Below are 22,455 nucleotides of genomic sequence, written 5' to 3'. Positions count from 1 at the left end.
CTACCCATTAAACTACTTAACTCAAGAAAAAAAAAACATTACTATAATACAGTGTCGAATACATTCCATGACTCAAATAGTTGTATACCCTTTTGTATTAAAATTTTTATTTTAATTATAAAAATGACACTAACTTTTACTTTGTTTATTACTTTTAAGAATTTCTAGATGGAATAATGAAAACAAATAAATCTTCTTTTAGAAAAACACTTTAAAATTTTAATAAACTGAAAATAAAGTGATGATATTCTATATATAAAAAAGAAAATAATGTTTTTAAATTCAAAAATACCCTTGCATTAAGACACTAATACATGTCCAATAAATTGCCCGGAATATTCATGTAAAAAAAATTGTCTAAAAAACTTCTCTTACACTATGTTTGGATAATCAAAGGAATAGGAAAAAGTGCTCTTAGCCTCTTACACTATTTTCGTAAGATAAAAAAAAAATATTGCTTAAAAAATAACACATTAACACATAACATAGTATAAGAGCACTTTTTTCCTATGATACTTTCAGAGGTCATAATTCAAAATATGTTTATCATACCAATATCTAAAACCTAACACCCAAGCTGATATCATCCATCCATGAGTGGTCATTGACAAAGAAGAAGAAGGCTGGATGGTGCCTCTCGCGGTCTCTCAACCTAAGGAGGAGTTATGACAGTTGTGGGTGAGAGATGCATGGGGTGTTCAACATGTATGGGACTGTGGAAGCGCGGAGGAAGAAAACAAGAGGCTCATAGGGAAGATGGTAAAGAGAGCTTCTTTTCTTTTCTTTTTTTGACAAAATGGTAAAGAGAGCTTTAGTCACTATGAAAACCTAACATTTTGTTTCTTCACTATTTGGCATTATGGTTAAGGAGGTATGCAGTATGCACAATCCTTCAGAGTATAAATGAGACCCTTTTATTATTAATTCCCAAAATTTATGCTATGGTTGAGACCACATCAACATGATTTTACTCGAGGGATGTTTTCTAATAGGAGTTGAGTTATCTTACCTCCCTTTAATAAAATTACGTTGATGTGTTCTCAGCCTAAAAATTCAATTCATAAAACTCATTCCATCTAGGAATTTAGAGGTTTAACTTGTTTCCCAAGCATAGTACGTAGGGCTCACTTGTGTACCAATTTTCGAAACTCCATTTTAAGTTTTAGTTAAAACTATTTTATTTCTTTTTGCAGGTAACATCTGATTCTGAATTATGATTTATAAATATCATCAAGTCAGGTAGCAAAAAAAAGCAATTGCTTTACCAACGGATTATTAAGAATAAGGACAAAACTTACATGCATTTCCATACATGCATTTCTTACTTTTCCACTCACAAAGAGGTGGTTATTTGTGTTTTTTCATTTTGAAAAAATAAAATAAAATTATTTTTTAATAAAAAAAACTACCTCTTTATGAGAGGAAAAGTAAGAAATGCATGTATGGAAATGCATGTAAGTTTTGTCCTAAGAATAATCACAGTGCAAATTGGTCTGCAAATAAATAATTTGAAGATAAACAATATTCAAACATTAGTTACAATTGTTTGGTTTCTTTTTGCAGATGATCACTGTACTATGATGGAGCATGCTGCAACTATATACCTTAGTATTTGCATTTCCCTCCCTCTCTCTCCAAGTAGCTTGACAAGCATCCTATAAGAAAACAAGAAGTTGGAAGATTTTCAATATGGTTTGTTCTTAGTACAGAGACCAACTATGAAAGTGATCATTAACAATTCCATTACATCACTAATAAAAGTATAAAACACAATACCGTTCAGGATGTGCCTTAAAACATGCTGCTTTAGACAGAGAAGGAGAGAAAAGGCAACTTCCTGCTATCATTGCTTTTTTGCATACTCTCTTGGTCCAAATATTGTTGACCCAATTCTAACATTTGTACTACCTGATTCAATCTGAAAAGGCAAGAATATTTGTTAGTAACTAGTTTCACACTAAAAAATGAATAATTATTGCATCATCAAAGTAAAACTCCAAGAAGTATATAGATCAAACAGCACCATGATGTTCTGTCATGAATCATATCTAAAGGTTTCCTTGGTTTTAATAGCTTTTGTCTAAAGTTTTCCTTAGTCTTTATTAGGTCTATAATAGACTTAACTTTTCCTTACAAAACCGAATGGTAAAGTGAGAGGTGTCACTCATTATAAACTTTTTTAGATGTTGTCTCTTTCTAATGTGAGACTTGATTTTTTTTTTTCAATACACCCCTCACACCTAACACTAATAAGTTTGGTGCGTGGCCCAAATCAATAAGCTCCGTTTCCATATTGGGCATAACTTTTCCTTAAAAAAACTGGCTTATAAGGTGAAATAGCGATTATAGTGGCCCTATAGCTAGAGAAATTTTAACAAGATAATCCAAGATGCAATCACGTAATGCATCTATCAAGATTAATAGATTGCTGCCCAATAGATTGCATACCGCTAACTCAAAATCACCGGACATGCCCATTGACAATTCACATTGCTCCTCGTCCATCTCAAGTGCCTTGCAAACTTCACTCCTGCAATTTGATAGTGTCTACATTTTCACCAAAGAACTAACATTAGCAAATAGGCATTAGAGTTTAGCAAAAAGCTGTGCCACGAAACCAACCAAAATACAGATTAAATTCAAATTAAACAATAAGAAAACAAGAAACGATATATAATTCTGAAAGGGAAAAGTTCTGACAAACAAGAAACAGGACGTTTCAAAGGGTTCTCTGCATGCTTTTAGAATATAGCTATCACCTGAAAATTCTGCGGAGTTGAGGTATAATCAGGCATTCCTATAGTCATTAAGCCAGAGAATTCTAAGTTTGGGCAGCTCAACTTCACATGTTTTGCAAGATCAACACAACTGGAAGGATCAACACCAGATTTGGCTGCAAATATAAAAATCATTAACAAGTTTATCTATTTAGATATGTAAAGACTAAAAGCATCATATTCTGACAAAAAATGCACTCAAAAATATTTGAAAGTTGAAAAGATGCCAACATGTAATTAAAGTGTGCAACATATCGAGGAACAAAACAATATGAATGAGCTGTAGTGCTCCAATCTAATAGGTGTTGAACTATCATTGATTAAGCAACAATACCAGGTGTTTGAGGTTCTAACCCTATAGGCTAACATAATCGCTAATTTACGAATATTTGTCTATCATACAATTAAAAAGAAATAACAATTTCCTGATACTATTTGAAGACAAGTCCACAAAATTATAGTGATGCAGAAACATACAAGTCACAACATACACCATTAGGATTAAAAATACCCAGAGGATGTAGGAAAACCTCATAACCAAAATATATATCAAGGACTTTGAGTAACTCATCGTTTTGAGCTGAACTTACATTCTTCTCCACTGGTATTTACTTGCACCAAAACCCTCAAACGATTTCTTCCCAGGGTTGAAACCATACGGTCGAGATTATTTGCCACCTGCCAGTTACGAAGGTACAATTACACTTTAAAAGTTTTTCGGTGATATGGCAAGTGGTTTTAGTTAGAAAATCAGCTTAATCAAAATCATTGTTTGGAATTCCAACTAGTTATCTAAAAAGAATAGCCTGAATAGGCCATATGTACAGAAAATACTAAATTCTAAATTGTAAATGATATTGATAATTGAGCACAGCATGAGGATCATTTTATCTAGATTTCTTGAAATGAAAGCATAAAATACAAAAGAAAATAATAAAATCATATCTCCAAGAACTACTAGTAATATCAGTTATAAATTTCTACCTTCTGATTGTCCACACCCTCAACCATGGCCAAATTTGGAACTGCACCTGCATAATAAAGCATGCAAGGCTAATGCTAACCTAATTGAAGGATGCTATGGAAAAGGAACAACCAAACAGCCTCAACCAAGATAATACAAGTACAACAATCATTTCAACAAGTTCAGAGCCAAACAAAAGTCATGTACGAAACAGCTCAGATATGAAATTTGAACAGGCACCACTGTTCAAACACCTTTATATATATGAAGGGTGTTATCAATCATAAAAGCATGAAACAGTGGTCAAAGCTCAAACCTTTGCACTCTGCCCAATAAGTAGCTTATTCTAAGTTATTTTTGGGAGCAAAATAAAGCACTTATTCATGAAATATTCTAGGAAGTTTATTGAAAGAAGCTGAAATCACATTTTGGGTGTGCCATTATTTTTATAACTATATCAAAAAAAGAACCACTAATGAGTAATGACTAATGAGTGTTTATGTCATGAAATAAACTCTTAATCGCTCCAAATATACTCGTGAAACCTATCTTCATCATTCATGTAAGATTGAATAGTCAAAGTTAGTTCCTCTCATGCTCCCAGCATTTGTGTACATATATGATAACAATACTAAACTCAAAGTGTTCAAATACCACATTTTTATTGAACATCCTAGTAAAACCAAAAAAAAATAAAAAATCATTCTACATTAATCAAATGAAGAAGAAACAAATTTTGAAACAAAAAACATAAATGAATGAAAAAATAAATAAAAATGCATACTCATAAGTGTTTTGACTTTATTGCTTTGCAAATGCCCAATGAAGTGCCATTGAATGTCTTGTGGAAGCTGCAGGCACACCCCAAAACTAAATTATTCAAATTTTACAGCCAAATTATTGGTTTTAACTATCGCATATTAAATGAAAATGTAAGAGAACAAAAAAAAAAAAAAAAAAAAAAACAGGAATGAAGTGAATTCCAAAGTTGGTGATTGAAATTATAGGTGTTGGTGAATTCATCCAATTGACAAAATCATCTTCGAATTGTAAATTATTGGTCATTTTAGTCCTATCACATTACCTTCCGTTAGCAAAATTTTCGAACTAATTTATTAAGTGTATGTTTGGTTTCAATTCTGGAGCATCCAGAATTGATTCTGGACGTGTAGAATTGATTCTGACTTGTTTGGTTTCTCAAAAGTAGAATTGATTCTGCCTCCAGAATTGATTCTACTTGAAGCTAGAAATCGTAGCTTCTGATTCTAGAATTGATTTTTACACTCAAATTTTTTGTTCAGCTCACTTTTTCATGAATATATCCAAACATAAACCACTTCAGCTTAAAATTAATTTTGGCCAGAATCAATTTTACAGAATCAATTCTGCCAAAATCAATTCTCTCCGCCGCAAAACCAAACACACGCTAAGTTATATACTTAAGGCCCAATTCCATCCCAGACAAAAATAAAACTCAAATTAGTCCATGACATTTTCATATTGAGGACAAATTAGTCCCTCATTCGTTATAATAGAGGGACTAATTTATCCCCAATATAAAAATGGCAGCAACTAATTCGAGTTTCATTTTGGTTCCGAAAAATTAGTTATAAATATCACATTAGAGTTCATATCTATTGGTTAAAATTCAAAAATACATGCAAGTTATGTAACTAAGATAACAAATAATTTACATTTTAGAGAGGTTTATGACAATATCTTAATTTCATACATTAATATGAAAACTCATAAAATCAATTAAAATGTTAAGTTAAAAAATAAAAATTTCAGAACCTGAGGAGCTTTCTCAACGATTTCTTGGACGTAATTTTCGCCGAAAACACGGTGACCTGCGTCATAGAGTTGGCGAATCATGGAAATGGGTTTTGTTTTGGATACTGCCACAACCCGAACTCGATCGGGTTTGGTACCGGATCTTTCTGCTGCTTGTTGGACACGGAGCATAACTGACCGGAAAGCTGCGACGGCGCCAGCCTCCACCACCATCGGAGATGTCATGGGTTTGTTGGATTATTGGAAGAAGTGAAGACAAGTGGAGGTCGTATGTATGGTGGTGTGTTTGTGTTGAGGTGGTTAAACAACCAACACAGAACAAACTGCAGAAGAATAAAAAATCAAAAATAAAAAACTAGAAAAAGAACGATTTTTTATTTTTGGTGCAAAAAAATATACAAATTTTTATTTTTAATTACTTTAAACTTTTTTTTTTTAATATTGGCCCTTTTAAATTTTCAGTTTTAAACTTTTAATTTTAGTGTCAATTTTTCTACAAAAGTTTACGCAACATATTTCAACAAGTTTAGTGTCAATTTGAAGTGAGTTTCTATAAATTTAAAATATTTTCGACCAAAACAAACTCAACAAATACAAAAAATAAACAAATAATAACAAGTAAAGATTGACACCAAAATTTTATATTGGTTGCTGTTAACTAGGTTACTCCAGCTCACTTGTCTGAGTGGGTTCGCCTTATCGCAAAGACTTAATCCACTATAATTAGACTGATTACAACTTCCCTGACCTACTGCCAATGACTTCTCGAAGCAGCTGGCTAAATCTAGTCTCTCAAGAATATCACAACGGTTGATTTACAAGTGTTTGTGTTTACAGAATTGCTTCTCAATAAGTATTACAGACAATGAATTACAGAGTATACACTTAAAAAAATATAAACAATTTACAATACAAAGTGTTTACAAAGATTTACAAGAGAATTGAAGTAGTAGATTTTTGTACTATATTATATTAGATAGGAACTTGTCTTATTAATTTATGAGTAGAAATATAGATCCCCATAATTACTACCTCCGTCCCTAAATATAACACTCTCTTGAAATTTTTCTTTGTTCCTTTTTATAAGACCCTTTGTAAATTTCTAAGAAAAAATATAGATCCGCTTAGAGATTATTAAAAAGAAGTAGACATGTGTATTATTATGAGTAAAAATATATGTTCGCTTATAAATTATAAAAAAAACATATTAATATATGAGTAGAAATATAAGTCCTCGTAGAAATTATTATCTACTTGGTCCCTAAATATAAGACCTTGTTGATATTTTCCATGAGTGGAAATTTTCGCATTAAAAATATAAAAAAATAGACACGCGTATTACTATATGTTTAAAAATATAGATCCACATAAAAATTACTATTATAAATAAACTGATATATAAAATCAATGTATTGAAATGTAAATGTAATAAATCATTAGAGGCTTAACTTTCCATGAGTAGAAATTTTCGCATAAAAAATATAAAAAAGTATAAAAAAAATAGACACATGTATTACTATATGTTTAAAAATATAGATCCACATGAAAAATACTACTATAAATAAACTGACATATAAAATCAAGGTGAGACATACTCTACCCTTTCATAAATTGAGGGTATATGCCTATCAACCAATAAGAACAAGCCACATGAGTGGATTTACATGTGGTACCCACAAAAAACTTGTAACAAACTTTTGAATTTGCACATGTGGACTTGCATATAGCTTGTTCTCATTGGTTGATGGGCATATACCCTCAATTTATGAAAGGTAAATTAGAAAAAACCTAAAAATCAATGTATCAAAATGTAGATGTAATAAATCATTACACGCTTAACAAAGCAGTTTATTAAAAAGTGTGGTTAAGCACAAAGTGTGCTTAACAAAATAGTTTACACCCTTGTGTCAAAAAAAAAATAGTTTACAAGAAAAATAAAGAGAACAAAAAGCCTCAAGGGTTAACCAAGTCAATTTATAACCCCTAAACAAGCTAAAGGGTTGGACCGTCACATGTTGAAATCATAATCGAAAACATGCTTACGAGTCTTCAGCCACCACCAAGAAACAATTTTCACTTTCTCTACCAATGCTTGTGGGCAAACATATTATTTATTTATTTCCAAAGATACCAGCAACCAGCTAACCATAACACTTAAAACCCAATCGATCTATGTCTCATTACTAACAGGAAAAATATTACAAAATTGTGATGCATAATCAGTCATATCATTCGATAAAGGGCCAAAAATATTATTATGTAGTTGCTTGACACATGGAGCTATATGGTGCAAGCAAGGTATATATATGAACATTTTATTTTATATATGTATCTTGATTTAATAGATTAGATTTAAATTATGTTGTTATTATTATTATTATTATTATTATTATTATTATTATTATTATTATTCAACACATTTCATTTTTTTTAGTTATCATGATATAGGTACGAAGTTTTCACGTCGTTAGTGATAACTAATATCCATCAGAAAACATGTGGGACACACAAGGTAGGTAGGTACTCCTCTTCCAATCGAATTTTCTCAATACGCATGAGTCAGGAATCGAACTACTGACCACATGCTTAATAGAACCAAGCTAATTCATAGTTGGTAACACATTTCATTTTCTGTCATATCAATGCATTGAAACACAAATTCAAGAATGATTAACATTATCCTTATCATACCGTCAAAAAACATTATCCTTATCATAACCTTTTTTATACATAAAGCCAAGAATGGAAAACTAAATCCACAACCATAAATTCACAAACATACAGTACTAAAATGGATTCTAGTAGTACTCTTCCTCCTCATACCCAACAAAAGCCACATGCTATATTTGTACCATTTCCAGCACAAGGTCATATCAACCCTTTCATGCAACTAGCTAAACTTTTCCATTGCAATGGTTTCCACATAACTTTTGTCAACACTGAATTCAACCACAAACGTTTCATAAAATCACTTGGAGCAGAGTTTGTAAAGGGTCTTTCAGATTTTCAATTTGAGACTATACCCGATGGCTTGCCATTATGTGATAAACATGCAACACAAGATGTTCCATTGTTGTGTGACTCAATTAGAAAAAATTGTTATGGTCCTTTTAAAGAGGTTGTGAATAAGCTCAATAGTAGTTTATTACCAGTTACTTGCATAATTGCTGATGGTGCTTGTGGGTTTGCTGGAAGAGTTGGTAAAGATTTGGGTATTAAGGAGTTGCAGTTTTGGACTGCTTCAGCTTGTGGTTTTGTGGGATATTTGCAATTTGATGAACTTGTCAAAAAAGGCATTCTTCCATTCAAAGGTATTATAAATTACTCACTTGTCTAATATGTACCTCTTGAAAATTTACATACTCTATCAATAGTTAGTTGATTAAGTAGTTAGTTGGTTCAGTGGTGATTAACGCTGATTTTTCGGTTTGATTCCTACAACTACGATCGATAGGGGCTAGAACCACACTTGATGTCATAACTGACCCCCAAATCAAATACCGATGGTGAAAACAAAAAAAATAAATAAATTTAGATACTCTCGAGTTTCGTATATAAGCAAAAATGAACTTTTTAAATTAATAAGCAAAATGACGCTGAAATAATTTTTTGGCAGACTTTACTTTCGTTCTAGATAAAATAATGATGTTATTACTAGTAGTATTGAGAATAATTTTTTAAAGGGTTTAAATAAGTAAATGATTCCTATAGTTTTTCAGAATTTTGTTTTTAGTCCTTAAAGATCTTTTTCACACTTTTTGGTTCTTGAAATATTTTTTGTCATGATTTTTGTTCCCTACTTTCCATTCAAATCGAACATATCATTTGAAATTTGAAATTTTTTTATGCGGTCATGTTTAGTTCATTATATGAATCTCTCTTGCAAAAGTTTAAATTTTTTTAACAAAAGATGAATTAAATATGAATTTTTTTCACATAAAAATTCATAAATAATTCATCTTATGTTAAAAAAGTCTAAATTTTTATCGGAGATGTTCTTATAATATATTATAATTATGAATCCAGAAAATCATTCAAAAATATGAAAATATACAAGAGTACTTTGATTAAAAGTAAGGACCAAAAGTTGTGATCGAAAATTTTTAGAGACTAAAAACAAAATTTTGGAAAACTATAGAAACTATTTAGTTGTTTAATTTTTTTTTTTTAAATTCATCCACACAGCTATCGTTCTAGATGTTATTTTATGTTTATATTGTGAAACTTAAGTACTTATTTTACTTTCATCAAATTTTTAGATGAAAGTTTTATGGTCGATGACACTTTGGATAGAAGTTTAAATTGGATCTCCGGGATAAAAGACATTAGACTAAAAGATCTTCCAAGCTTCATAAGAGTCACAAATCTAAATGATATTATGTTTGATTTTATGGGTTCTGAGACAAAAAATTGTATAAAATCATCAACGGTCATTATAAACACATTTGAAACATTGGAAGATGAAGCCCTTGATGCCCTTAGAGCCAAAAACCCAAACATATATAGCATTGGACCACTTCATATGATTGGTAGGCATTTTCCTAAGCAAGAAAATGGTTTTAAAGCATGCAATTCAAGTTTATGGAAAAATGACCCAAATTGTATAAAATGGTTGAATAAATGGAAACCTTGCTCAGTACTATATATTAATTATGGATGTATTACTGTTATGACGGATTATCACTTGAAAGAATTTGCTTGGGGAATAGCAAATAGCAAGTTACAATTTTTATGGATTGTAAGACCAGATGTTGTAATTGGTGAAGAAACTTTACATTTACCACAAGACTTTTTAGATGAGGTCAAGGATAGAGGATATATAACTAGTTGGTGCTCTCAAGAGCAAGTGCTTGGTCATCCGTCAATTGGGGGATTCTTAACGCATTGTGGTTGGAATTCTACAATTGAAGCAATTTCTTCGGGCGTGCCGACTATTTGTTGGCCTTTCTTTGCTGAGCAACAAACAAATTGTAGGTATTTATGTAATACTTGGAAAATAGGGATGGAAATTAACCATGATGTGAAAAGGGATGAGATAACAAAACTTGTGATGGAAATGATGGAAGGAGAAAAAGGAAAAGAAATGAGACAAACGTGTTTGGAGTTGAAGAAGAAAGCTATAGATGCTACTGATTTGGGAGGATCATCTTACAATAATTTTCATAAGTTAATCAAAGAGGTTCTTCATCACAATACTAGTCTTTGATCAGTGTTATTAGTATAATTGATCTAATATAAAACATATATTGTTTTATTACTTTAAATTAAAATATTTCTTATTGGAGCTTTGATCATTATCATATAGACTATTTTGAATTATCTTGCATTAGTGTAGGGAGTGCCTAATTTTTCTTGATAATGTTACATGTATTCATAAAGAGGGAAAAAAAGTTCATGTATTGACAACGACAATGTAATTAAACCAGACTCAAGTGGTAATGAACGACTCTACTTAGGACGAATCGTTTGAGAGAATCGGAGTTAGATTCCCGATGTAAACAATTCTTAGGCAAGTTTTACTTACCTTGTGATCGAACTATGGATTACCAGAATCCCTTTCTCTTAAGAACCGAAGAGTTAACGCCAAAAAAAAGGACGATGTAGTTAATGTTTCATTTATCTCTTATATATTATGTGTAAGTTTAGAGGGGTGAATTAGGTTTTAAGACTTTTTCCGGTTATTTTAGAGATGTTGTGGTTCTTTTTATTTTTCTCGAAATTCTATGATGAATGTATGAAAGTTATGCAGAAAAATAAAGAAAGGAGGGAAAGAAAAAGACACAAGAGATTTATACTGATTTCACTTCTAATCTAAGGGTACATCCGGTCTCTTTCCTTCACATCCCGCGAAGGCTTCCACTATTAGAATTCTTGTTACAGGACTGCCTCACCCTAAGGCTTCACTAACAAAATCTCAATACAACACAAGATAGGATCCCACTATATTTAACAACAAGAATTTTCACCAAACCTTATGATGAAATTCTCATACAACACAAGATAGCACCCTATTATCTTAAACAACAATTCTTTACAAAGCTTGCTTCATATGGACTCTTATATTTAACTTAGAAACTTATTTGTAATTAATTTTAAAATAATTTATGAGCATTCAAAGTTATATAATTATTAAAGTAATAAATCAAAGATAAAAATCATACTTACAATTAATTTAAATAATAAGCCTAAGTCTTGGTCTTTATCTTATTTTTTCATCTTGAGCATCCATAAGCTTTATTCTTTTATGATGTGAGTTTATTATCATTAAAACTCAGCCAAGTTTAAGATGAGTTTGATCTAGTGGTGAGAGATTTTGGTAGTATATGCATATGATCTTAGGTTCAATCCTCATTAGCAACATATTGTAAACCAAAAAAGAAATAATTAAAGAAATGGTAATTGTATTAAAAATATAAGAAAAAATCTATGGTATATTTGAAAAATTTCAATGTACCTAGCCGGTACATTAGATCATTAAATTAATAGGTAAATGAATATTTTTATGAAACAAATTATTTTTCTATCATTTAATAAATATATTATAATAACTAAATACTATTTATTTAAACTGTCAAAAAAAAAATTTAAAATTTTATATATTTTTTAAACTTTATCACTCATAATAGTCAATATTGAATTTTTTATGAAAAATGTTAGTGTAATGCTTATACAACTTTGAAATTGTGTTTTTTATTATAAAATTATTACCTTTAAAATACAATAATTGATAAATAATTTTTTATTCATAAAATAATCATTAATTTATTGACTTACCGATATATTCGAAATTTCAAATACAAAATATTACGTTGCCAGTTTTTTATCTTCATTGGTCTGCAATTTGCTTGGAGTAAAGGGTTTAGGAAGATTGTCATTGAATCAAAGTGATGTCCTAAATGATGAAGCTCTACCTCTCATTCTCGTTACTTACTAGTTACTAGTATTTCTCTGCAATTATGGAGTTCATTTGGAAAGACGTGGTACAATTGTATTGAAAGTCCCGACAAAGTTGGTTAGGTGGCGGGTCTTATTGAGCACAATAACAACAGTACAAATACAACTGTATATCGACGAAAAAGCTTCCGTTTGAGAAGGATAATGAATTGGATGACTCACACTTAAGAGAGAAATTGTAGTGACTAGTGTGAGGTGAGTTAAGTCTCACGTTACTTAGAAATATGAAGGTTGAACATTTTATAATTGAGAGATTCATAAACCTATAACACCTTAATATTTTGGGAAAAGTATGGTGTCCACTCATTTATATAATTATTCTTAAATTCAATGTAATTCATCTCCTCTTGACCCAAGTGAGACAAAAAATATCTGACTTTGAATCAACACCACATTTCAATAATTGTCATATCCTATCTAAAATATAACACCGATCACCACATTTCATTTTCTGTCACATCAACACATTCAAAAACAAATTCAAAATGATTAACATAATCCTTATCATTATTATTATTTTTTAATATATATATATATATAAACACAAGAATGAAAAACTAAATCCACAATCATCAATTCAAAAACATATAGTAACTAAAATGGATCATACCCAACAAAAGCCACATGCTATATTTGTACCATTTCCAGCACAAGGTCATATCAACCCTTTCATGCAACTAGCCAAACTTTTCCATTGCAACGGTTTCCATATAACCTTTATCAACACTAAATTCAACCACACACGTTTCATAAAATCACTTGGAGAAGAATTTGTAAAGGGTCTTCCAGATTTTCAATTTGAGACTATACCTGATGGTTTGCCACCATGTGATAAGGATGCAACACAAGATGTTCCATTGTTATGTGACTCAACTAGAAAAAATTGTTATGGTCCTTTTAAAGAGGTTGTGAATAAGCTTAATAGTAGTTTATTACCAGTTACTTGCATAATTGCTGATGGTGCTTGTGGCTTTGCTGGAAGAGTTGCTAAGGATTTGGGTATTAAGGAGTTACAATTTTGGACTGCTTCAGCATGTGGCTTTGTGGGACATTTGCAATATGATGAACTTGTCAAAAGAGGCATTCTTCCATTCAAAGGTATTATTAAGATAAGTTCTTATCTCAACAAAAATACTTTTATTGGCCTCTCCTTATGTGGTTTATATTAAGATCCATCTCCTTAATAGCAATTTGAATGAACCCTAAATGAACATAATTTCTTTTTAAAAAAATTGAAAAATGTTCTTGTTACGCATCAGATTGAGTTGGTCTGGACAAGTGTTTACAAATAAGAGACAATCTTCATTTTAAAAGCTGATTTTGTAAGATTGAATTAGGTCCAACTCCCAATTGCTAATATGGTATCAAAACCTCCTTATAAGTGAGGCATAAATCTTCACTTTATAAGCCGGTTTTAAAGAATTGAGATAGGTCCCAACATCCATTTTCTAAGAGTTCTCATAAAACAAAGGATTTAATTTATATACATTAAAAACTAAAATTATTTTATATATGCATCTAATTAAATAAGTGGCACTATGATGTAATTTAAGTCTATTTTTTAAAACAACTCTATATAAGTGGCACTATGATGTAATTTCATTAATGAATAGAAAATAATGTTAATGTTTTACTACATAGTCTCAAGATTTAATTTTTGTTCTAAACCGCCTGATTTAATTTTAACGGTCTAGATCAATTTGATTAGAAAAATACAGTTTTTAATCTAAGCCATATGATCTAAATTTAATGGACGACATTAAAAATTGTTTTAAACAGCGTGTTTTTTTAAGACTAATATTATGAGAATAGCACCTAATATTATACTGTTATTAATCATGTATTCTGCTTAGAGTTGGTCAAATATTAAATGTACATTTCCTTTTATATGTAAAAACAAGCACAATTTTGCCTTGTTAATAATTTGGACCACTTTTATTGTAAAAAAAAATATAATAATTTGGACCACTACATTCATCTCCAAATATATAAGCATAATTTTTTGTCTATATTGTGAAACTTAAGTATATATCTTACTTTCTTCAATTTTTTAGATGAAAATTTTATTGTTGATGGAACATTGGATACAAGTTTAGAATGGATCTCCGGATTAAAAGATATCAGACTAAAAGACCTTCCAAGTTTCATGAGAGTCACTGATCTAAATGATATTATGTTTGATTTCTTGGGGTCAGAGGCACAAAACTGTATAAAATCATCAGCAGTCATCATTAACACATTTGAAGCATTGGAAGATGAAGCCCTCGATGCCCTTAGAGCTAAAAACCCAAACATATATAGCATTGGACCACTTCACATGATTGGTAGGCATTTTCCTAAGATAGAAAATGGTTTCAACGTAAGTGGTTCAAGCTTATGGAAAAGTGATCCAGAATGTATAAAATGGTTAAATAAATGGAAACCTGGCTCAGTCTTATATATTAATTATGGAAGTATTACTGTTATGACAGATTATCATTTGAAAGAATTTGCTTGGGGAATAGCAAATAGCAAGTTACAATTTTTATGGATTGTAAGACCAGATGTTGTAATAGGCGAAGAAACTTTACATTTACCACAAGACTTTTTAGATGAGGTAAAGGATAGAGGATATATAACTAGTTGGTGCTCTCAAGAGCAAGTGCTTGCTCATCCATCAGTTGGGGGATTCTTAACGCATTGTGGTTGGAATTCTACAATTGAAGCAATTTCTTCGGGCGTGCCGACTATTTGTTGGCCTTTCTTTTCTGAACAACAAACAAATTGTAGGTATTTATGTAATACTTGGAAAATAGGGATGGAAATTAACCATGATGTGAAAAGGGATGAGATAACAAAACTTGTGATGGAAATGATGGAAGGAGAAAAAGGAAAAGAAATGAGGCAAAAGTGTTTGGAGTTGAAGAAGGAAGCTATAGATGCTACTGATTTGGGAGGATCATCTTACAATAATTTTCATAAGTTAATCAAAGAGGTTCTTCATCGCAATGCTCTTTGAGCTTCGATGATTATCATATAGACTATTCTGAATTTGGTATTATCTGGCATTAGTGTATAGAGTGCCTATTTTTTCTTCATAATGTTACAATTGTATTCATAAAGAGGGTAAAAAATATAGTCGTCCATGTATTGACAAGGACGATGTGATTAATGTTTCATTTATCTCATATTATGATCCTAACTATAGCTAGTTATATTGCTTATTTGATTGATTTAGAAATGATAGTTCACATTTTGTGGACTATTTAAAAATGATGTGGTTATTAATTTGACATATTATTGTGTAGATTATCTGAAAGTCTTGAAATGATGTCTTGTTTTTTTACGAGATTTTTTCTGTCTAGTATCTATTAGATAAAGTGAAACTTTTAACTTAGAAATGATTTCTATGTAAAAACCTTGGTTCCCCTGTTTTTTTTACATTTTGTTTAGATTAAAATTGGTCCATCTATAGTTTTGGACTACAAAACTCTTGATATTTGTAGTCAACATTTGATTGCCAAAAAAATACTCCAGATATTAATTAAGTGATAATTTTTTTTGTTGCTGAATGTATATATCAATTGATATGGTACATCCTCCAAGACCAAGAAATGCATGTGAAATGTCACATTTGATACATGTGATTTTAAGCGTATTTAGAGGAAAACCACTAAGCACTTTAATTTACTTTCAATCTATATAACATGGATTCATTTTCTAGAAATATAGGTTAAGTAGCCGTGAATTAAAGGTACCCTTATAGCTGGTCAAAATCTCAATTTTAATATGACCGACTTCAGATCCATATATGGCACTTTACTCTTTTATACTTCAATCTACTTTGAGAATTAACTTTCTTTGAATTTTAGTCGTTAGATTTTTACAAAAAAAAAATATTCTCCGAAGGCCTTGAAAACATTGGTGTAAATATGTAACCTCAAAATTCACGCGCATGAAGGGTACTCCTTTGTTTAGTACCCTTTGTTTGATAGTGTCAAACATTATATTTAGATATAAATAAATTTAACAACTTTTATTTTTCAATAACTGATCATTTTTATGAACAAATTTTATGAAAGACATTTTTTACACACACATTTAATTTTTATATGAATGTGAAGTTTTTTTTTTTAATGACAAATAGAAAAGATTCTCTTCAAGCGAACCGGCCTATCCTATGTAGGGGACTGGCGCGGTGGTTGTAAGAAAGACACATTTAATTGTGAATTCAAATGTGGCAGATAAGATCAAGTCATATATCTGCACGGCCCAATCAATAGTTCAAGTCACACACTCCCATAATCCATTCTTTTTTTTTCGGAGAGTTCCCTTCCACTATTCATTATATGTCAAATAAAAGATGCAATTTATTTTGTTAAGTGGAAGGGGAATATCCAAATACATGTCTTATTTTTTTTTTAATAATGCATATTTGTAGCAATGAAATACTATATCCTCCTCCCCAAAATGATTGATTACAAATAGCTATGATTCCTAATTCTCTATAAATATTTATATATAAGAGTAGACGGTTAAAAACTCAAAGTACAGAGTAAGTGCTAGAGATACGAAAATAAACTACACAATAGGAAGAACATATGAATGCGAAGTTTAAATTCACTTAATTGAATTATGCTTGGCTACGACGCTTTTACCTGCTAGTGCAGTGCTTTATATTTATTTTCGGTATTAGGATACGAATTTTGTGCTTGGTTAGTGGTTTGACACATCATGTATCCAATAATATATTGATATGTCATGTAATGTATTTTAAAATATATGACATGAGGTAATTAAGAATGACAGTAAAATCTATGAAGAACACATTTTATGAGATGATGAAGATTCTTAATTAAGCTGTAATCTAAACTTTTGTGTGAAAACTAATTATGTCAAAGATTCTAAATACAATGGATTCCTTTAATTAATAGGGTTAATTGAAATACTTCATATATCATTGTTGAAATTTTTATTCAAGATCAATTATGTGCGCCAAGTCGTAAATCAAGACCATTAATTTAACGATTAAATTATATGCTTTTACTCTATAAAATTACTATCTTTTAAATTTAAACTACACAGTTTATTATACGATTAAGTTTAAATTTATACGATTTTTTTTATGACAAATTGTTACTTGTTAGTATATTACAATGTCATATCTCATTTTTAAATTTTTACGATTAAAACATGTATATGAGTAATTAATAAGTTTAAATTACACAATTTTTTTTTTTGAATGACAAAATAATATTATATAAAAAAACAATAAAAGTACACAAGTTTAAATCACACAATTATATTGAATACAAAACCAATACTAGCTACACATATATGTATCAAAAAGTAAGAGAACTATAAAACATCTAATATATTGTGTGTGACCAATAACAAAAAATATAAATATATAAAATTCACTTTATTTTCTTTGTAGTTAGGATTATAACTTTACTTTAAGATAAAACACAGGAAGACTGCAAATTTAGGCAGCAACAATTTATATACTACATCAATAATTTATTTGAGAGAATACCACCACAAATGTGGTTTCTTTTATTCAATATTTTTAATAAATTCACAAACCTCGTATAATAATTTTAATAATAATATAAGACCCTATATTGGATTCTCAATAAATAATATCTTATGCGTAACCACTGCACATTCCATAGACACAATACTCACCAATTTCACAACGATTATTGCACTCTCCACAATGCCTCTTATCATAATATGTATCAACACACTGTCCTCTACAACATGTTTGAGTATATTTGCAATGTTTCTTGCATGCACCACAATTATGCTTATCATATCCCAAATCCATGCACTTGTTGTTGCAACATGTAGCATTCTTGGCACCGGAAAGATCGCAAATCTCGTCGTCTTTGTGACAATGAATAGGTGCATTAGGGTTTTGAGCTAGGAGACGACTTACCCTCTTTGAAGGAAGAAACTTGTTTTTCTCATGGTGAATTAGTTCTTGCTCGTGTGCTCGAGAATCGTCGTGATGAATCGATGCAGTTTCCGGTTCGTTTTGTGTGATGGTATTCAATGTGATTGTGATAGACAAAGCCATGGTTATTGCTATGATGATTATTGCCTTTAGGAACCCCATGGCTTTGCCAGGTGAAAGACAAAGTTGAAAACTTAGAGGAAGATTCAGAAGAATAAGAAAAATATGTTAGTTTTTTGTGTTTTTGATTTGTTGGTAGAAAATGAATGGGGAGATATAGGGGTTTATAATAAGGTGTGTTGAGGGAGAAGTTGATGCCGCAAAAGTGGTAAAAGGTGAGAGAAGCTTGCATGTTGCATGGTACAATGCATATGAGGAAGAGTATAGTTGAAATAATGCTAGTGTTTTTAATTATTTGACCTAAATAAAGTTAAAAAGCTTAAGCTACTTAATTTATATTCATATAAGTTTGCATCACTCACACACATTATAACTCATTTTAAACTTTAATATGTTTTAAAATTTTATTTAATAGTTGCTTATCTTTATAACTGTAATTTAGCAATATTTTAAATACGTCGTTAATTTTTTTCTAATTCTTTTAACGGATGAATTAGAGATATCAATTTAGCAAGTAATTTTGAAACTCGATCAGTCGCTAAATTATATGATGCACGCGGATATTGAAAAGATACCCTTAGTATTGAAATTTGGGCGCTAAACCGATTTTTATGGTGACTGATAAAATTCGATCACTAAATCTCAGAGGGGTCATTCTCTATGGCAACAAATTGAGCTAGGTATTTGTCTCAAAGTCTCCAGCATTTTTTTTATAGTATTTTTTAGCATGATCCATATATTATTTAGTTTTTTTCCTACTATTTTCTTTGTAGTGTTTGTCCAAGCAAAAGTTTATTCTTGCAAGGATTCCAATTCCCTCGCGTATCAATAGAAGTCAAAGGGTATTTAAGACTTTTTGCTCATTACCAGCCAATATTGTTGAAATTGCATTGGGCGGCCTTAGAAATTTAGCTAACTGGTAGAATAAGTAAAGGGCATTTGCCATAAATGTTAACAACATTGAACAAAGCAAAAACTTATACTCCAGCTTTTAGATAATTTTTTTATCATATATACAAATTATATGTTTGGTTTCTAATTAAGCTCTATGGGGACTATTAGTTGTTGGCAAATTAAGTCATGCACATATATATGCAATGTAAGTTAACTAACTTTGAAGATAGTTAAGCTAGATTACTACACGTGGACTGTGTAAACCGTACACAAAATTTGCGATTAAAAAAAAGAAGATGCAACTTAATTAATTAATATATCAACTCCATATAGTAGGTTGTTTATAGGTTGTTTTTGAGGATCACAAGGGATGTTTTAGGTTTTTGCGCTTTAATTATGGCAAACGCGTTTTATTAGTTTATTGTCACTAAAAAAAATTCCAATAAAATTTAGGGCACTCGATTTTTTTTATAGGCAAAATATATTATAAGGGAGTAAAGGGGTATTCAATTAATTACAACTCAAAGCAAATTATAATATGCTTTGGATACAAGATAGAGGATCGTAAAACCAATTCGAGAAAGAAAAACTAGAATTTCGGCCATACCAATTGTTAAACCACACCCCAAGAGCATGCTTTTACATCGTCCACTAGGAAAATAAAATTTGGAATAACTCCATTGAAAACCACTACTATTTACAAATAATGATCGTATTCGAACCAATATAAAAGCAAAACTATAAATCGAACCAATTAATGATCCAATATAAAAACTGTAAAAACCACATTTGACTTGAATGAATTTTATATTGAACCGCACGATTCGGTTGACGATTTTCATTTCAAAAAATCAAACTGAACCGCAGTATTAAACTTAAGTTTATATTATATTCCAATATATGTAGGAGTCATGGAGAGATAGAAATAGTGTATTATATTTTGGAGTCATAATGATTTTTTTTTTAATCAAAATTTGAATTATTAGGAGTACTTACAAGGGGTACTCAACCCTTACAATTCAAAGACAATCACCCTAGATACAACATAAACACGCTAACGGATTGTTACACCAATCTGAGAAATCTACATTAATATTGTTCCTTAATCGACCTATAAACCAAAACCAAGCAATATATATAATTTGGTCTACTGAAGAAGAAACATTAACACAAAGAATATTGTTACGGATACGCTAAATACTCCAAATTATTGTCAACCAAATGATGTGACGAAACCGATTGCTAATGTCACCTTGTTACTAATTCTCCAAACAGAATGAAATGATTAGCAACATCAAGAAAGGGTAGGCACGGTTTCCCCATCCACTTGAAAATAATACTCCAAACCTGCAATATAACAGGACACTTGAAAAAAATATGGTTTGTGTCTTCTACATTTTTGAAGCACAACACACAACATCTGTCATGATTGTTACTAATGATACCTTTAGCGTATAAAGCCTTCCTAGTTGGTAATTTTTCAAGCAACAACTGCCATCCAAAAATACTAACTTTCGACGGTAAGTTATTCTTCCATAGAAATACCTGTTCTGCAAAGCAATGTATGCTGTCTTGACCGTAAAAAAAAACAGCAGAATGTGGTTTCCATCGTCACCTATCGCTAGCATCCCTTCTTGGTTGAACCTGATCCAATATCAACATTAATTCCTGTTCAGATTCTGAATCTGTTGCATTTAACGGTACTGTCCACGCAAGCTTCCACGTCCAACTGACACAATCCGACTGACTCATGGTTGAAATAAGACCATCGGGCTGTGCAGATTTGATGTAAAGGGATGGAAATAAATCGCGCAAAGGTGTCGTACCTATCCATTTTTCTTTCCAAAACCGTATATCATTTCCATCACCGAGAGTAGTACTGATATTTCTCCCGAACCAGTTACCTTCCTCGTCTCCACCTAACCTCCATATATCCCGCCACCAATAATGATGTAATATTACTTTGGAACTTCGAGTTTTTTTTTGTACTGTAATGTTATTTTGGTGTTATAATTAAGGGAAATACTTTTTGTCACGAAGCTACGATCACGAAAACTAAGAATATCATTAGCGTACGTGTTTTACTCCAAAGTGCAGATTTTTTTTAATTTTTAATAGGCTTAAATGTCACATTAGTCCTTGTATATTTCCGATTTTTTTGTTTTAGTTCCTGTATGCTTTTTCTTTTTAAAACAGTCCCTGCATGTCCAATTTCTTTTGGTTTTCGTCCCTCCCATATCAAAAATGCTGATGTGGCTAACGACATGACATGTAACATGCTGACGTGGCTTATGAAATACCAAAACAAAAAAAAAATTATTATTGAAGGACCAAAACCAAAAAATAAAGTTTAAAATTCCTAAAAGAAATTTCATGTAAGACAAGTTATATTATTAACAATTTTTTAGTGCCTTAATGGTCACTTGTTATTAGTTTGTGCAATATTAAGGCTCCGTTTGGATTAACTTATTTTTTTACTTATTCAAACAGTTTATACAATACAAATTAGGTTTTATGTTATTTTATAAGTTCACACTAGTGAAAATTGTATTTTATAAGCTATTTTATCATAAACTACCTTGACAAACTTGTTGAGGCAAAATCCATTTTAGTATTTTAATGACAACAAACCTTATGGAATAAATGTTAAGTTTTATGAATGGTGATCTACTGATGTTTGCACTTGAGTTTTTGTTGAAAGATAGATATTATCAAGTGGACGAGCTAGAGGCTACTCACGTCAACAAGTGCATTTATATACTCAAACAATGAAAGAATTGTAGTATCATCAGATAATTACAACAGTAGTATCACAAGCTTCAAGAAGATTTTTAAAGACTGTTGTTTTGAATCATAAAAAGATTCATCGAAGGATCAAGCAAGAAAGTGAGTTTCATGGATAATTGTCTTCCTCATCACTCAAGGATCACAACAAGTATTGAATAATCAAGGAAGAATTTGAGGATCATAGTTGAAGAATCAGGATGGAAAAACCTGCATCACAAGCTACTCAA

General features: G+C 30.7%; 4 protein-coding genes across 4 annotated transcripts; 2 read left to right on the top strand and 2 right to left on the bottom strand.

Moving 5' to 3' along the window:
• Positions 1-1,467: 1,467 nt before the first annotated feature.
• Positions 1,468-5,903, bottom strand: LOC123918859 (pyridoxal phosphate homeostasis protein-like). Its single transcript, XM_045971022.1, has 8 exons — positions 5,536-5,903; positions 4,526-4,592; positions 3,762-3,808; positions 3,368-3,455; positions 2,760-2,893; positions 2,449-2,547; positions 1,777-1,918; positions 1,468-1,655 (listed from the first exon to the last, which is right to left on the bottom strand). Exons 1-7 carry the CDS (start codon positions 5,758-5,760, stop codon positions 1,844-1,846), a joined length of 735 nt encoding a protein of 244 aa, XP_045826978.1. The 5' UTR covers positions 5,761-5,903; the 3' UTR covers positions 1,468-1,655; positions 1,777-1,843.
• A 2,277-nt stretch (positions 5,904-8,180) lies between these two features.
• On the top strand, positions 8,181-10,864 carry LOC123918857 (linamarin synthase 1-like). Its single transcript, XM_045971019.1, has 2 exons — positions 8,181-8,846; positions 9,795-10,864. The coding sequence occupies exons 1-2, from the start codon at positions 8,327-8,329 to the stop codon at positions 10,739-10,741; spliced, it is 1,467 nt and encodes a 488-aa protein (XP_045826975.1). The 5' UTR covers positions 8,181-8,326; the 3' UTR covers positions 10,742-10,864.
• Positions 10,865-13,019: 2,155 nt separating this feature from the next.
• Positions 13,020-15,670, top strand: LOC123918858 (linamarin synthase 1-like). The gene is made up of 2 exons (XM_045971020.1): positions 13,020-13,587; positions 14,544-15,670. The coding sequence occupies exons 1-2, from the start codon at positions 13,089-13,091 to the stop codon at positions 15,485-15,487; spliced, it is 1,443 nt and encodes a 480-aa protein (XP_045826976.1). The 5' UTR covers positions 13,020-13,088; the 3' UTR covers positions 15,488-15,670.
• A 2,367-nt stretch (positions 15,671-18,037) lies between these two features.
• Positions 18,038-18,666, bottom strand: LOC123918856 (stigma-specific STIG1-like protein 3). Its single transcript, XM_045971018.1, has one exon. The coding sequence runs from the start codon at positions 18,587-18,589 to the stop codon at positions 18,116-18,118; it is 474 nt and encodes a 157-aa protein (XP_045826974.1). The 5' UTR covers positions 18,590-18,666; the 3' UTR covers positions 18,038-18,115.
• Positions 18,667-22,455: the final 3,789 nt, after the last annotated feature.

This window comes from Trifolium pratense, linkage group LG3, assembly GCF_020283565.1.
Source record: "Trifolium pratense cultivar HEN17-A07 linkage group LG3, ARS_RC_1.1, whole genome shotgun sequence".
Taxonomy (NCBI): domain Eukaryota; kingdom Viridiplantae; phylum Streptophyta; class Magnoliopsida; order Fabales; family Fabaceae; genus Trifolium; species Trifolium pratense.
This window is presented reverse-complemented; position numbering and strand designations above follow the sequence as displayed.